This window comes from Candoia aspera, chromosome 2 (assembly GCF_035149785.1).
Source record: "Candoia aspera isolate rCanAsp1 chromosome 2, rCanAsp1.hap2, whole genome shotgun sequence".
NCBI lineage: Eukaryota > Metazoa > Chordata > Lepidosauria > Squamata > Boidae > Candoia > Candoia aspera.
In genome coordinates this window covers 112,827,079-112,844,911 of record NC_086154.1, presented here as the reverse complement: position 1 = coordinate 112,844,911, position 17,833 = coordinate 112,827,079, and the positions used below count along the sequence as shown (strand labels likewise).

Below are 17,833 nucleotides of genomic sequence, written 5' to 3'. Positions count from 1 at the left end.
CTTCAATCATGACTTTCTCCAGATGAATGAGGAAGGCCCTGGCTTGGTTATCTTGGAGCAAGGAAAGATGGTGGAAAGGGGCATCTTGATTAAGATCTACTGCAAATTTCCCCTTTGAATCAAGCTTTAATCTTGAGGAGAGGACCTAAAAGTAAGTGATGGTCCATACTGATGTATCTAAGGGAATGTGTGTCATAGCTGGACCTATACCACTTTCCTTTTTTTTTCTTTTTGTCTTGATTGTTATCAAGTGCAGAAGACTTGGCCATTTGTCATTTCCTAACAGGACAGTTCTAGCAGCAGGAGCTGGGGAACTCAGATGGATGCAAAAGGAGGCAAGAGGAGTCCCAGACAACTTCTGAAACATTGTACAAACTCTGCAGAAAGATGGAGATGAAGAAACTATGGTAGCCTCAAAGTCTGCTGCTCTACGAGCTTGTTCCCAACGTATGGCTCACAAGTGGGACAAACGATTCAGAGTCTTCATATTTATGAACAACAGTATTTAAAAGAATCTATTGCATCATCTTTCCTGAAGTACAAAAGGTAAAGGCTCTGTCCATCTGAAAAAAGAAGTTCACTACTGTAACTTTGGTATTTGTGGAATGGGGCCTTCAAGGTCTAAAGTGGGGGGGAAGGAGAGGGACTGTAAACACCATACCGAGCTTTCATGCACTAAAACCGCAAAAGTTATGAAACTGGAAGATTTCCAGAAGAATTTAACATGATGCTCAGGAGAATGAGCCTTCTGTTTTTGAGGTAATTGAAAACAAACTTAGTGGAATAAGCAGTAGCTATGCCTACTCATAAAAGATGACGCACATAGCACATGGTTCCTGCAAAGTCATCTGTACGGTCTAGAAGATTCTGAACAGGTTCTGTGCAGGCCCAAAAGCTGTATGTGCAACAAAGAGACCACAATGCTGCTTTAGATTTCATTAAATTCACCATCAAGTGAACATAAGAATTCAGTTAGGCTTTGGAATAACAGCCATGTTATACATTACATTTAAACAAAAATAGTCCAACTCTTTTTTAAGTATTCCCAATCTTCGACACTTAAATACTTACAAATTTGAGCATGTTCCAATCAAATACATAGTCATAGGAGAAGCCTTGTCTATGGAAGAGATTTCTGAATAATTGTCTTAGATATGAATAATCCGGTTTGTCATCAAAACGCAGTGAGCGGCAGAAATTCAGATAGGTAGCAAACTCGGCTGAAATGAGAAATCCCAATTTTATATTAGCAGAATATCAATGCAAACAAAAAGATCCACTGTAAATGCACCAATTCACTGTCCTTCCACATTTGCCTCAGGATTTTATATAATGATTGGGGTGGCTGTTCCCTTGAAATAAGTGAAGGTTCTGCTCACCCTGTAACTGAGTGAAGCAGTATTATTTTTTTCCTTTACAAAATGTACAGAAGAGGAAGCTGTTCTATACAGCTTCAAGTGCTAACATTATAAGGATACATATTCTTAAAAGAAGAAAGCTCTTTTTTCCAGTTAGAACAGGAACAGGCCATTTACAAAATGAACGGTACAGGTAGTCCTTGCTTAACAACCATTCGCTTAGCAACTATTTGAAGTTACAATGGCACTGAAAAAAGTGGTTTACAACCAGTCCTCGCACTTACGACAGCTGCAGCATGCTGCAGTCACATGATTGCCCTTTGCAACCTTCCCAGCCAACTTCCGACAAGCAAAGTCAATGGGGAAGCCAGCAGGAGGTCACAAGTTGTGGTCACATGATGTCTTCCTTAACGGCCATGGCAAAAAAGGTCATACAACCAGGTGCAGTTATGTGGTGCCTCACTTAATGCACTACTTAATGATGAATTTTCTGGTCCCTATTGTGATTGTAAGTCCAGGACTACCTGTACAAGTGAATTAAGTGCTACTAATCTTCAAATTTAGAAATAAAAAACTTGCAACCAATAAGGAAAGTACTTGTTAATGGAGGGCTAGCTATACAATGAGCAGTTTGTCATAAGGAATGAATATTTTATGCAACAGAAAATCTATAAACAGATATAATTCTCTGAAAGGACAGGCAAAGGGAATGAGGGGAGTAAATTATCTACTGGCCACTTTAAACATATTCACTAAACTCAAAGCTAATTTATGCCAATGCGTGCCAGAATTATTCCTAAAACAGAGATACAGCAAAATATGTGACATTATATTAAAGGAAGAATTATTGTAAACTTAGCTTTAAACACAATCCGAATAAATTTATTCCAGAGAGGGAACTTACAAGGGTATCCTTTACACAAAACCTCAATGGGAGTAGACATTTTCTTTTCGCTGATGCGTTCATATTTCTGTCTCTTTGTAGCTGCCTTCAGTCCCTGCCAGGGGAGGGAGCCCAGGTTAAAATACATGAGTACATAGCCCAAGGACTCCAAGTCATCTCTGCGAGATTGTTCTACAAGGAGTATAAGAGTGGAGCCATTAGGTTCTATCATTTGGAGAAACAGTGCAAAGACGTTTAAAGCAACAAGTTACGTAGGCAAGATGTTGATCGTAACAACTTACATAACTGCACGAAAAACACAACTAAACAGTTATTTTAAGCATGCCAGAAAATAATGGTGCCAAGACCAGAGAACTGGCACAGGCAGAAATATAGTTATAAGGCAAAAAGCTAAAGATGACTCAGACAACTGAACCAAACCACACACTGCAAAGTTAATCATCACTCTTTTCAGCCCAGAATAAAATACCAATGTGTTCTATAACTCGTCCAGGAATCAACAACTTCTGTGAGCTTCATCTGCAAAGAAATGCCTTTCCTACCCCGTGTTCCCATTCTCTATGGGAACTTCCCTTCTTTAGACTATTGCCCCCCGAAATGAAGATGGCCCCAACTCTCATGGCTTTCGGGAAGCTGGTAAAAACTTGGCTATTCTGGAAGGCCTTTCATAACTGATGAACATGGAGCCACCAGTGCTAATCTTAAATTTGCATTTTGTATTACTGTTGTTGTTACTCTTTTAAATTTTAATACTGCTTAGAATCCACTTGGACTGAGGACCAGATAAATCCCATACAAACAAACAATGCAAGAACACATCTATCAACCCATCCCAGTAGAAAAACACCATGTTGTTTGCAATGCTTTGTGTGCAAATACTAAATGTGTGCTCATAATACACAACGCTTCCTGTGATATATCAGAGAAGTTATATATTTAGTGGTAGCTAGAACACTTTGATTTTTTCTGGGTCTCTTACTCTATGAAGTTAACAGTTACAAAAATCTACTGCCAGCTCACCAATTCCAAGATGGGTATTAATGGAGGCATAGCGGGCAGTTCCTGTTAAGTTTTTATTTTCACGATAAGGAATATGCTGGTGAGTACGAGCGTCCCGGTATTTCTTGGCCAGCCCAAAATCTATGATGTAGACAAGGTTGCCCTTCTTGCCTAATCCCATCAGGAAATTATCCGGCTTTACATCTCGGTGGATGAAGTTCTTTGAATGAATATATTCTATTCGGCTTATCTAATTGCAGAAAAACATAATTCCAGAATTAGTAAACATATAACTCTATACATTTAGCTGTTCTTTTGTTCTGAATAACACTAAAATCCTATTTTGCTAACATTCAAGTTTAAACCTTAAGTGAATTACATTATTTTATTTATTTATTTGATCTTCAGATCCTAAGAACCACGTTTTGGAAAAGGGATGTTTTCTAAAAGGGTAGTCATGGTCTCACTGGATAAGACTTGTGTTTGAAAATATAAACAGTAGAACATAATTTATAAATCACAAATCTAAAGGAGCCCAATGACATGTTTGATCACTGTTATACAAAAAGATGCTAGCTTTTGTGATGACATTCATAGAAAGGAAACCCAGCTTGTATTATTTACAATACTTATTCAGAGAAAGTGCACATAACATAAGCAGAGCATTTTTAGGAAACTCTCATTTCCAATAACCAAAAATGCAATGATTTTAATACCATTTGGTCAGCAAGTAGAAGAACGGTCTTGAGGCTGAATTTCCTTGAGCAGAAGTTAAAGAGATCTTCAAGACTTGGTCCTAGCAATTCCATCACCATTACATTGTAGTCACCTTCAGCACCACACCATTTGATTGTGGGAATGCCCACTAGAATGTGGAAAAACAGATTATTCATAGCATGTTATGAAAATTACAACATACATACATACATATGAATGATATTTACTGAAAATGTATGCGATGCCTTCACATATACCTTATCTAATTTACAACATATTTTTCTTTTCAGGAAAAAACTGAAATACCCTACATTCATAATGTATGATCCTTCCCTCAACGCACGTCCACATAGGAAGTCAAAAATGAGAAGAAGGCAAAAGCTTTATCATAGTTCTTTGCTGGCCAAAATCATATAAAACTATAATCTGTCAAACTTGAACACAAGAAAAAGAGTGGAGGCTATCATTTGTATATAAATAGTTAAGAATTCAAAGGTCTGTTTATGGCAGCTTTTTATATATTCTTTTTGTATAGTAATCTTCAAGATAATATTTATTTGAATACAGAATATGCAACAAACTTGTAGCAACAAAGAGAACATACAGCCTCAAGGATGCTTAGTTTAACTGAATATTTAAAAGTAATGGAAAGAAACACGTTCAGTCTCTCTACTTCCCCCACCTTCATAGTGTTATGAAGATTTCTGTTTCTTTCCCTTCTAGCTTTAAAGAACTTTTAAAAATAACTCAGTCACTACTAGCACAAAGCAAAGCAAGCCAGATTCACCCATGACTTGGGTTTTTCTCTGACTTTAAATAAGTTTGGACAATATTATTAATAACAATTTATGAAATGTGGGAAAAATGCACATGTAGAAAATGCTCAGGTGGTACTATTAATGAAGACATTCACAGTATAGTACTGCTCATGTAAGCACCATGCTTTAACAAACTGAAAGATGTGCAGAGATGAAATATTTGTGCCTGCATGATTTGGGAGGAAAGATAATGCTTACCTCCGCCTTGCATCATTTTGTAAATTTTGCTCTCTATGTGGAGCTGAGGATGTTTGGTTTTGACACATTCCAATTTGATGGCAACCTCTTCTCCAGCAGCTATGTCAGTACCTTAAAGAAAAGAACTCAAAGTCATAATGCAATTCAATCTCTGACTGTAATGATCAGAAAAATTGCTATCAGGGACCTGACCCATAATTTTTTTAGCCTAGAATCTAGCATCAGGCCATTGCCAGTGCCATATCCCCTCCAGGACCTGCAGAACTTTTTGTTTTTTTAAATTATTGTATGGCATAGCAGTTCAGTGTTCATGCTGCTTTTCTTGCTGGGAAATCCTTGTGAGGTCCAGCAGCCAGATGTGTAGACTATTTAGCCGTGACAAGTCATGTTGCCCGGGGTGCACCACAAGGAGGCTAGTCTACATTGCACCGAGTTGGGCTGAGAGAGCGGGACTGGCCCAAGGTCATCCAGCCGGTTTTCATGCCTAAGGTGGGACTAGAACTCAGAGACTCCAGGTTGCTAGCCCAACACCTTAACCACTAGACCAAACTGGCTCTCACACCTGCAGAACTGATACTATATGAATCTATGTAGTATAAAGGCAAAAAACGAATAAATCTACAATGGTATTGAATGCACCATATGTACAGATAGATTCAATTGTTGCAGTATTTACAATTATAAAAAAAAAGTCCCACCCAGTCCGGCAGGAAGGGCATGTTACGGAACCTGTCCGCTAAAGAATTCCGACTGGCAGGGTCAAGGAGGAGAGCCTTTTCTGCCATTGCCCCCGACCTGTGGAACATCTTGCCCCCTGCGGTGAGGTTGGCCCCCACTCTTCTGGACTCCAGGAAGAGTGTCAAGACCTGGATCTGCCAACTAGCTTAGGGATCCAATAGTGATAAGCAGCTCTGGGGGTGGTTGGTGGCTTAAAGATGCTCTGTCCATCTGTTAGTTTCCCTCTCCTATCTTCTTCTATTTTTTTGTATTTTTTCTATTTTTATAATGGTTTTATAACTTTTATTTGTAAGCTGCCCAGAGTCACTTTTGTAGTGAGATGGGCAGTGTATAAATTTAATAATAAATAAAAAATAAAATACTTCCTAGAGTGAATCAAAATTAAAATGAAATTGAACCCAAGTTGTTGTTATGGCTTGTACAACCTTTGTTACACAATTCCATAGACATTTCCCATGAAACTCCTTTTCAGTTAGCTACTTATTTTGAGAATGTCAATCTAGCTAAATATCAATTAGCTTTCTCTCTGGCCTGATTCAATGTATAACTTTCAGAGATGCTTTGTGGAAGATACGGAGGGCTTCCTTTAGCTTTACAAGTTTGTTCCTATAACAACCAATAGATAAACCGAGCAGAACTTATTTCTTGTTTTGCAGGTTCCATGCTGAACAGCCAGGAAATGATTGCCCCATTACTAGCTGTTACTGTCCTGACAAGTAGGAACCACGCTGAGACGAGGAATAAGTCTCTAGTGCTTTATTACTGCTACAGTAGACAGAAAATCCTACCAAACTGAAGAAGCATGAGAAAACCCATACAGATAAACCCCAAAAGTCAAGGCGGGTCTGTTCTGTGACTCTTTGAATGACAGCTGAAATTCTCTCTGCTACGCATGCGTTTTCCCCCCTGGATAGGGGCCCCCTCCTGCTCACCATCAGTGCTCATGACAATTACCATGTTCTGCCAAATTTCTGTTGATCAGTAATATTCCAGGGTGTCATAAAAGTGGTTAAACTTCTGTCAAGGGCAATAAAAACAAGCAAGTATTTTTGCAGTGTATTAACTATCTCAATTTCATTCTGTCTGTATTGTGTAATATTATCCATATTTGCAGTAATATTATCCATGTTTACACATTTGTTTTGTTTTTATTTTTGATCTATTGCCTAAAATAAATGAAATATGGACATATACATGGTCTTACTTTCTGTTGTACTGTAGGTAATGAGTGGATTTACATATCATGCTAACCCATGGTAACAACTGGGTAGATTCATATAGCACATTAAGTCACAAATGTTATTGTAACTGTAACAGTAGTTTTATTTTTTAAAACTAACTGCAGTTGAAATAGTAAAGAGGTTACCTACTGCCACTAAAAGAAATATAGGTAATAAAAATTAATGTGACATCTAGAATAGATGAAAACTGTACATTAAAATCCTATTACATAACAGCTCGAAGTGTGTGAGGAATAAGCTTTTAAAATGCATTACAAAATACTGCACTGGACAAAGTCACTTAAAATCCCACTGATTTCATTAGGAGCTAAGTAACCAAGCCATCATGACCTTTTCTCACTGAAATCAGTGGGCCCCAAGTTTAACTAAACTTTGTATGGATCCAACACATTTTGTGAATTCGTACTAGCCAAATAAAATAATTGTGATTTTTTTATGATTTCCATGTGATCTCAACAAACTACAGTACAGGTAGTCCTTGGGTTATGACTATTCGTTCAGCGACCATTCAAAGTTACCACGGCACTCAACAAGGGGCTTATGACCAGTTTGTGGAGTTGCACCCATTGCAGTGTCCCCGCAAACGTGATTCGGGCACTTGGCAACTGGCTCACAATTATGATGGCTGCAGGGTCACGCAGTCACGGAATTGCCATTTGCGACCTTCCCTCAAGGCTTCCCATAAGCAAAATCAATGGGGAAGCCAGCAGGAGGTTGCAAGTTGTTCCTGACACTTTTTTGCCCACCCGCGCTCTGTAGCATCCCCCCCACTGTAGCCACCTGCCTGCACTCCACAGAAACCCTGCAGCACTCCCCCGCTCGCAGTCTGTAGTTCCCCGTCGCCTGTAGCTCTTGCCCGCCAGCCTGCTTGCCTGGGACTCCTGCCTCTTCCCACGTCATGGTCAAGTGAGGTCCTTGCGTAATGATCTGCATGGTCCTGGGGTTATGACAGCAAGCTAGACTGCTGTCACTAAGTGATGCAGTCACATGACATTGTGCTTTATAACTGCATCACTTACCAACAGAAATTCCAGTCCCAATTGCCAGATGACTCCTGGCAACCGCCTGTATGAATCCCTGCAGTTTTCTTCGCAGGGTTTTTCAGAAGTGGTTTGCCACTGCCTCCTTCCTAGGGCTGAGAGAGAATGACTGGCCCAAGGTCACCCCGCTGGCTTTGTGTCTCAGGCAGGACTAGCACTCACAGTTTCCCAGTTTCTAGCCTGATGCCTTAACCACTACACTAAACTGGCTCCCTGGTATATCCCTACTCTGCAAATTATCTGATTAACAAAATGAAGTCAAATGAAAATCATTCCAGATAATACTTAAGAAAAAGATACCGTGTGGTGCAGTAGTTAAAGTATTGAACTAAGACTGGGAAGACCCAGGTTCAAGTTTACTTCAGCCATGGAAACTTACTGAGTAGCTTTAGGCCACTCTTTCTGAGCCCAATCATTGCCAAGAGTGGTAGTGGATGGCAAAAATTCCTAGAGGAAAGGCAGTATATAAATCTAAGAAATAAATAAAAGCAAAAAGAAGTCTACTTTCAAGCTCTACAAAGGTATTCAAGAAACCTGCATATATGTACAAATTTGCACTCTCTGTACTCTCCTAAAACTATGTGTATGGCTAACAGAGTTCTAATTATTTGTGTTCGCTCAGCTGGTCAAAGGCAAATCTCTGTAAACATGTTCAGCTCAACACAATTACAATTTGCCTGCAAACCTTCTCAACATAATGAAGTCACAAGTGGAGAAGATTGGAATATGTGTATCCTGCAACCTTCTGCATGTTTTTGTGCATGTGTGTGTGCATGTTTCATATGGCACAAGTCTCATCCAAGTCTGGGAACACAGAAAATAAGAGCAAAACACACACCAAGGCATATAAACTTGCAATTTCTTATATCTATATCATAAGTAAACACAAGAAATGAAGATGAAAATGGACTGGAATACTAAACTCAGTTCTCTGTGTTAAGCCATAGCTTGAGTAGATTCTTTCAATATAAGGCTCAATCCTTATAATTCTTTGAGAATCTGAATGTTCAATATATAGAGACGACTTTTTAAAATAATGAGGGGTAACTAAATGAGCTTAAATTTTCAAAAAATGGATGCAATAACAACATATTACAATATTGGTCCCAGATCTCTAAATATATGAAGATTGGCTTGGGATATATATTTGTATGTGCACAGATGCATGTCAGTATTTGTTAACATCACCATATTAAACGTTCTAGCTGAACAGGGCTATCCAAAACAACAAGCCATTAAAAGCTCAGTTGTTTTGCAAGGTATTCGCTATACAATGGCAGATAAAATATTAAGTCCGCCAAATAAAACTGCACTACATAAATATCCAAATAATAACAGTTCAGCTGCAAAGAAAGTACATTTCTGTTAGATTTGATGATTGAAGCCTTTCCTAGGTAAGCACATTTCCTGTCAAAAAGTTTTTAGTGAGTGGGCAGTATTCCACAATTTCAAGAAGACAGAAGCAAGCTAAAGATCAGGTTCTGGGAAACACTAAAGCAAAACATACATACTTGAGAACCAGAGGTAGTCCTCGGGTTACGACGGCAATTGGGACCAGAATTTCTGTTACTAAGCAATGCAGTTGTAAAATGTGATGTTGCATGATTGCATTGCTTCGCGATGGCAATCCTGCTTGCCATCGTAACCCCAGGACTGCACGGATTATTAAGCAAGGACCTCACATGACCGTGACATGGGAAGAGGCGGGAGTCCCAGGCAAACAGGCGAGAACTACGGGCATGGGGGCAGGTGCATGGGTGGGCGCTATGGAGTATGGGGGGTGGGCAGGTGCTGCAGGTAGGTGCTACAGACGAAAAAGCAGCAGGAGCAGGAGCGACTTGTGACCTCCTGCCAGATTCCCCACTGATTGTGGGAAGCCAGCAGGGACAGGTTGCAAATGGCGATCACATGACCACAGGATGCTGCAACCATTGTAATTGCAAACTGGTTGCTAAGTGCCCGAATCATGATCAAGTAACCAGAGGGATGCTGCAATGGCTGCAAGTTTGCAGACCGGTTCTAAGTCCCCCTCATTCAGCACCATTGTAATTTTGAACAGTCACTGGATGAGTGATTGTAACCCAACGACTACCTGTATATTAAGGTTAATAAATGCATTAGGAAAATGCAATTTTTGTGTCTATGAATACAAGAAAGAGAAATTAATCTGAACTTCTACTCTCATAACAAGAACCAAGGCCAGTTGATCTCTAGAATAGGTCGACATTTTTGATGTAGAAGAGCACTGTTTGTTGAATTATAGCCCATCCTTTAGGGAATCTGTTCTAGAGCATCTATTTTTTATGTAGTTTATACATCTTAACAGATCGTTTTGATAATTCACTACAACTCTTGATATTTTTGACTACATAAAGCAATAGGTTGTGACACCACAAATTAATAGTTTTATTGTATATATAATTTCTGCCTAAAAGATCATATATAAATATTCCCATTCCTCTCCTTCCTTATTAGCAATTGTTCTATAAGAAGAATGTATTTATTTATTTTATTTATTTATCAAATTTTTATCACCGCCCAAGAAGAATACTAAAAGTTTGTTTTTCAATCATTTTTATTGTACTTCTATGTACCCTTGTTTGTACTGAAAGCAAGCTGTTTAGGGAGGCTTGCTACCCTTAAAGGTGGGATACATATAACTGTAATAAAGTAATACACACACACACAAGTCATGGTTCCCAAATGGGATGCTACAGTGAACTCACAGGGGCACCATGGGGTATTTTACTACTTAATAAGCAGAACTGTCCTAACTGTCCTCAGGGTGCCACAGCGCGGAGTGTGGGAACCAGTAAGGGCACTGGGGAAAAAAAGGTACTGAGATGCTTAGGGTGCAGTGAACAGAGAAAGTTTGGGAACCTCTGCGTAAAGGAACTCATGGTATTATGTATACTTGATAAAGATACCGCTGCAGTGTTCATTATATGAACCTAATAAATGATAGATGGGAATATTAAAAGAAGGTTCAAAAGCTTCCTAAAACTGAACTGGAAATCTTACATTGATGGAATAACTATTTACTTCAAACTCTCAAGTCATATAAGAGAATTTTATTTATATAGAATGTACTTTTTTTTTTCCCGCATGTGCACCTTCAAGTCAGGTTTTTGACTCCTGGCAACTGCCTGAACAAGTCCCTGCAGTTTTCTTGGCAAGGTTTTTCGGGAAGTGATTTGCCATTGCCTCTTTTTTAGGGTTGAAAGAGAGTGGCTGGCCCAAGGTCACCCAGCTGGCTTTGTGCCTAAGGCAGGACTAGAACTCACAGTCTCCCGGTTTCTAGCCTGGTGCCTTGACCAAACTGGCCCTCGGAATATACTAACTGTTGGCAAACCACATAAAGTGACACCCAAAGGATGAAGATCAGGAAATTAACTTTACAAAAAGGCTAGTTCTCCTAATTTCACTGAAGTGACATATTTCCTAGCTCTAAAGTTTTGAAGTGGGGAAGGTAACAGTTCAATAGTACATTGAAACTGAAGTAAAACAAGTGCATAGTTATATGAAAGCTCTGGCTGCAAGTACTTTAGTATGTAAACTATTCCTGTATTGACAGTTACCAAAACACGCCAATGTGCATTGATACCAAATACTTCACCATTAAGAGAATGAGTCTTCAAATAATAAGATGGAGTGACAATCCCCCCTTTCTAATTTCAACTAGTTGAATATTTAAATCTTTTAAAAACATTTAAAATACTGTATTTTACACTACTCTGTAGCTTCACAAATGTCAAACATCAAAATTCAAAAAGATCCTGATCATATGCATAGCTGAAGTACAAACATATAAATGGAACACCAACAGCTATTTTACTTTTGCTACACCTATTTCATAGATAAGCTAAAAACATGTGTACTTTTCTTATATAGCATTCTCAAAATGAAAATATGTAGCTGTCCTTCATATAAGGTAATAGTAAACATCTGCTTGATGTCTGATAGTTTAATGGGCTAGAGTATTAGAAACAAGATTCATATATGGAGTTTTTCAACTTGTACAACAACTTTAATTATAGGTGAGCTGCAAGAGAATTACAGTTCTTCCTTGTGTTAGGAGCAGAGCTTTCTAAATAGCTTCAGAAGTACTACCTTATAACACTCAAATAAATAACAATTCTATACGTCATGAAGGGAAATAACTTTAACTTTTCTCATGTAGATTATAATTTCGAAGTTTAAAAAAACCTGGAAAGATCTCAGAATGCTGCATTTGCACAGTATTCACCATTAATCTTCAGTACATAATTATACAATATATTGTATATGCCAATTATTCAAATTGGCATTGATTTTCATGTTGTCCTCCACCTCGAACAGCTAAAAAAAAGAAAGCTGAGCATAAATTATTTAATGCTATTTGTTCATTCTAATACGAAGCATGGGTATCCATCCACAGGGAGAGAAAACAAGTGTATGACGACATAATTATGCAAATACTATGACTTACATACTTGTGTCAGACATCCAGACACAAATACATAATCAAAGCATTCATGTGATTATGTCATTGTGTGTGTCATCATTTCGCTGTGGATGTCGCTGATATAAAGCACTGGGCTGTGGTATATTACAATGGGGTATGTTGTCACCTAAAACATTAGAACTTTAAAGATGGATTCGTTTCTCTCACATCCGTAAAGTAAGGTACTTTAAATGCAGTAGCTCAGATTTTGACACTTCTGTACAGCAGCTATATGTTTAGCAATCTCATTATATCAATTAAAAAGCATATTGCAATGTACAGTCGTAAACCTTGGTATGACTGAATTCTGAGCTGTTTGCCAGTATCACTCATCAGACGTAATTCTGGCTTACCTGTGCATAAAGCATATCAATTTGAAAGGAGGCACCCAGAAGAGCTTATAACATATAAAATGCAACAAAAAAATCCACATCATCCCTCTGGGTCTATTAAAAATTCATTACCCAAGATGTAAGGTAAAAGGCCGCAGGTTCACGATTAAGCTATTATTAAAACTAAGGGACTAAAGCTGACAATAACCAGCTAAATTTCTTCCAGTGTTTATTTTCACTCTAATCCTCCACCCCAAAAGGAGCTAGTTTGCAAAATAACCAAAACTTTCTGGAATATTGAAGGCCTCACAGCTAACAGAACCAGCCAAGGTTTTGTCTACCCATGGACAGCTGGCATTCTCCCAATTCTCACACTGTGGCTGTCAGAAGCCAGTAGTCTTCAACCCAAGTACTGTAACGTTTTGTTTCCATATTTTTCGTCGATCGCAACCAGGAAGAGGGAAATGGGGGAGAAGCAGGGCAGAGTGCCACTTGCCCAAGGTTATAAAGGAAGTTACCGGACACGACTTCAACTTTGTTGTCGTTTATCCTAGTACGAATTAGAGGAAGAATCATATTCACGTTTGCTTCGAGTAAAGAGCCACTGAAATCAGTGATTCTTACTTTCGAGTAAATATGGTTCTACCGCCGCTGGGGACGCAGTTACGGGATCCGACGCTTTCTTCTCGCTTTCATACTGGATGCGGCTCTTGGGCGTTCCTCTGTCACCTCGCCGGGCAGAGTCGATCCAGTAGGACAGCCCGGACGAAAGGCCCCAGCAAAACACCACTCTCCCCCTACCGGAGCCGCTTCCCGACGCAGCCCTTCCCCGAGCCTCCGACACCCCGAGCCCCCGAAGCCGCTCGGGGCTTGACAGAGCAGCGCCTCCTCACCGAGGTAAATGTCCCCGAAGGAGCCGCTCCCGATCTTTCGGCCAAGCCGGTACCGGTTCCCGACTCTCAACTCCATCGAGGAGGCTCGATTGGACCCAACCCAGTTGTGAGGACCTTGACTCAGAGCAGGGGAACACCAGCGACCATCGCGGCCCTTAGTCCTGTCTCTGGACGCCCGAGGTGTTCGGGGGCGGCAGCACACCCCGGGTGGGAAGGATGGACGCCGATTCCCCCTAACCCCGGATCCCCCCTCAGACCAGGTAGGACCGAGCCGCCATATTATGTGACCTCACTTCCTTGGCAACAATGGGTGGAGCTTAAGACGGCGGAGCATCCTCTGATTGAAAGCCGGTTGAGAACAGGAACAGGGCGGGATTGTAAGATTGTGAGGCTTAGAGACGCCGCGTCTCCATGACAACCGCAGCGGCTGGAACATCCGGGCCCACCTTTCGCTCATTAATTCCGTCCGTCTTCGCGGGGGACGGGCATCTTGCAGACGACTGCTTCGAGTGAGCCCCGCCCGAAAGAGCCAAGGCAGCCACCAAGCCTGCTGTTTCTTTCAAAGGTGCCCATGCCCAAGCTACATGATGGCGCAGAATTGGACTTACACTTGACTCTTGAGCAGTCTTCCCAACCTGTTGCCGTCCGATGTGTTGGACTTCAGCTCCCACGATTTCGAGCCTGAAAATAATGGGAATCGAAGTCCTGGATATCCGGATCGCATCAAGTTGAGAAACACTGCTTTGCGGAGAATGTATATATAATCACCCATACAAGTATTCTTCCGTAAAATCCTAAGTAATAGCGGTGCAGTGGATTTATCAACAGCTTCAAACTCAAAAACATGTGCAATGTAGAGCCCAGGCTTTAGATGCCAATTATTTTACTATTATATAGATTAGTGTGTTATCTTACAGTTTTACATTATTTTATGCTGGTCAAAGACTATAATAAAGGTTTTGATTTATTATTTGGGTTTTAATTTATGTATCTTTATATTTTGGGAAATTTTAATTTAGAGTTCTAAATATCAGTAGGTCAGTTGATTTTTAAAAAAATTAGCTACTAAAATATTACTGTAAACTTTCAGAAATATTTCCTGCCAAAAGTTTACTGAGGAGGAGGAAAAAGAAGCAGTAAGAATTATTCAGATCATGATAGGGTTTAAGGTAATTGTATGTATGTATGTATGTATGTATAAATAAGATAGAGGCCAATAATTAGTTGCGCACTAATGAATACTTAGCCTATGGATATTTCTGTGTAGGAACTACACTCAACATCATGGAACTAGAAATCAGCTCTGGTAATGACAGTCCCCACTGTTCTCTTTCCATTCTATGCAGATTATAGAAAGCACATGAAAGGGGGGAAATTAAGTCACCCAATGAGATACAAGCCTGAAAACAAGACCTATATGCATGAACATCAGCAGATGGAGTACATAGAAATCAAATTGACTATATTATTGTTACAAAGAAGTGGAAGAGCTCAGTTATAATAGCAAAGATGTGGCAAGGAACTGACTATGGAACAGATCACAAACTACTCATGTGCAAACTCCAAGTCAAGCTAAAGCAGAAGAACAAAGCCAACTAGTTCCACAATATGATCTTGAGCATTTGCCCACCACTTTCAAGGAGAACATCAGAAATCATTTTGAACTGGTGTCAGAATAGATGATGGAAATTGCAAAGAGTAGAGAAAGCCAAAACCAACAAAGACAAATATCTCAGGAAGGAACTCAAAGCGTTTCAAAGTGCAGTTAGAAGAAACAAGAAGCAGTATTATGATGACATCTGTAAAGACACTGAAGATGGAAACAGACATAGAAAAACATGAAAAGTTTTCCAATAGATTTCTGAATTCAGAACTAAGTTGCAGTTCAAATTGCTATGCTAAAGGATTTCACTGGACAAAATCAGGAGTTTTGTAGCACTTTTTCCAACTAACAAATTTTATTAAAAGGCATAAGAATTTGTGAACTGCAGCTTACTTCATCAGATGCATACAGTGGCTTGATACAGGATTTAAATTGGTATGAGATGGAGGGGAAGAGAAGACAGTTTTGTTATGCAGATGCAGATTACATGTGAGACAGATTACAAGCTCCTTATCAATAACTGCAATGTACTAAAACCCACTGTGTTTACTGAAGCCTTTTGAGATAGTCTGAAGTCTTTAGGTATATGTGTGTTCAGCAATCTCTCATTCAATTGTGCCGTTAATTCCCACCCTGTCAAAATTCACTTTCCTTATTTATTCAATCTATGTGCTTGTCATGCTCCCTGATCAAATGTTCCTAGAACATCTGACTGGACTTGCATGCATGAATGAAGTCAACACGTGTCAGACCTTGTGAGTCAGTAGAGGGGAGGGGGAACAGTCAGGAGTGAGAAGACATCATGTCTGGACTATCTCTAGTGTCCAAGGTCATCTGGCTGAGCCGTTGCAGACACCTGCAAGAGACTGGCATGAACTGAGGGAAAGGGGGGCTGCATACCAGAGCAAGATCTTATATTCATTGGGCTGTTTAAGTTAGACCAAGTGCAGGAATATTCATTCGCAACTTTTTTCACCATTCTGTACAGTTCTTCCATTAAAAGATTTCTACTGTATTGATGTATGAATTGGATTTAATGGTAATAGAGTGTTGCAGTCATCACACTCAATTTATATTGGTGGATGCTCCATATTGAGGGAGAAAGAAGACGCTTGTGGTTGTAAAATTGGAGGAAAAAACAGCAGTAACTAGTGCTACACTTGTGACATGATTGCTGAAAGCCCACTCTAGTAATGAAAGCCAAGGAGCATAGTGAGAAAAATGGGACTAAGATTAAATATAAAAGACCAAACTCTTGACAGCAGATACAACAACCAGCCTTAGGATTGACAATGAAAACACTGAGTGGTGGATAGCTTCTACCTTTTAGGATCAATTATCAACAGTAAAGAACCAGCAGTCAAGAAATATACCACAGACTAGCAGTTGGTAGGGTAGCAATGAAGGCCTTGGAGATGATGCTCAAATGCAGTGATGGGTCTGTACCTACAAAGATCAGAATGGTGCCAGTAATGGTTTTCCCATATTAGAGAAGACTCCTGAGAATACCAGATATCCAATAAAACAAATAAAATGGATCCTGACAAATCAATTTAGAGTTCCTCACTCGAGGAACAGATCATCAGACTCAAATGATCCTATATTGGACACATTATTCAAAGACCAGCTCTCTTGTGAAGTTCATAATGCTGGAAAAGATGGGAGAAAAGAGAAGAGGATGACCAGCAGCAAAATAGATGGACTGCACTCTTCAGAGACCAGAAGGGCCAGACTGGGACCATATTATCCTGGAGAAGGTCCATCTACATGGTCACTAAGAGTTGACACTGACTTGATAAATCAAATGTATGCTATTGTTTCTTGTTAATTATAGTAGTTAAAATACTGGAGTTGTAAGCTGAAGAGGTCAATGGGTGACTTTAAACTAGCTACAGTACAGTATTATCTTTTAGCCCAATTGTATAGAACCACAGAGATGACCTTGGAGAAGGAATGTGGTAGTTACCAAAATGTGGATTATGCCCAGGAAAGAAAGAAGGGGTTAGAGAGAAATTAACTCTGCCTTGATTCTGCTTTTCATATGATGGAGGGAAGGGAAAACGCCAATAAAATAGAGTTCCAGTATTTATTGTGAAGCACATTTCCTGATCTTGCTACCTTGAAAGGTTGACAACAATAAGGCTATTTCAGTAGGAAGTAAAATTGGGGGAAATACCCATGTAGACCACCTTTAGCTCTCAGAGAAAAGAGAGGATGTAAATGCAACAAATAAAATATTCAATTTTTTATTTTTATTGCTTACCCTCCCACCTATAGCTATTAATGGAAGCTATAGTAAATTGTCTCCAAACCAGTGCAAATAATTATGTGAAGCTAGAACATTGCTTGGCCTTTTTCAATATATAAAGTGCTTCTTTTACCTAAACTATTAGCTTATAGCTAAAATGTCCAATATTGTCCTGGCATTATGCCAATGTTGCCCAAAACTATGTATAGGAGGGATGCACAATACCTATGTTCCTTGAATGTGCTGCTGTTTTAGTGGCAA

At 39.5% G+C, this 17,833-nt stretch overlaps 1 protein-coding gene across 4 annotated transcripts in view; it reads right to left on the bottom strand.

The window, feature by feature from the left end:
* The window catches only part of CSNK1D (casein kinase 1 delta), a 34,954-nt gene extending 20,948 nt beyond the window's left edge, over nt 1-14,006 (bottom strand). For 3 of the 4 annotated variants that reach the window (XM_063293260.1, XM_063293259.1, XM_063293257.1), the window contains exons 1-6: nt 13,722-13,924; nt 4,995-5,105; nt 3,978-4,126; nt 3,283-3,511; nt 2,263-2,433; nt 1,072-1,220 (exon numbers count right to left, since the gene is read on the bottom strand). In XM_063293260.1, coding sequence (XP_063149330.1) covers nt 1,072-1,220; nt 2,263-2,433; nt 3,283-3,511; nt 3,978-4,126; nt 4,995-5,105; nt 13,722-13,797 — 885 coding nt within the window. In that variant the 5' untranslated portion in view covers nt 13,798-13,924. Of the gene's footprint in view, nt 1-1,071; nt 1,221-2,262; nt 2,434-3,282; nt 3,512-3,977; nt 4,127-4,994; nt 5,106-13,721 lie in introns of all 4 variants that reach the window. The other variant, XR_010067201.1, reaches the window with a different exon arrangement.
* Between the last annotated feature and the right edge of the window lie 3,827 nt (nt 14,007-17,833).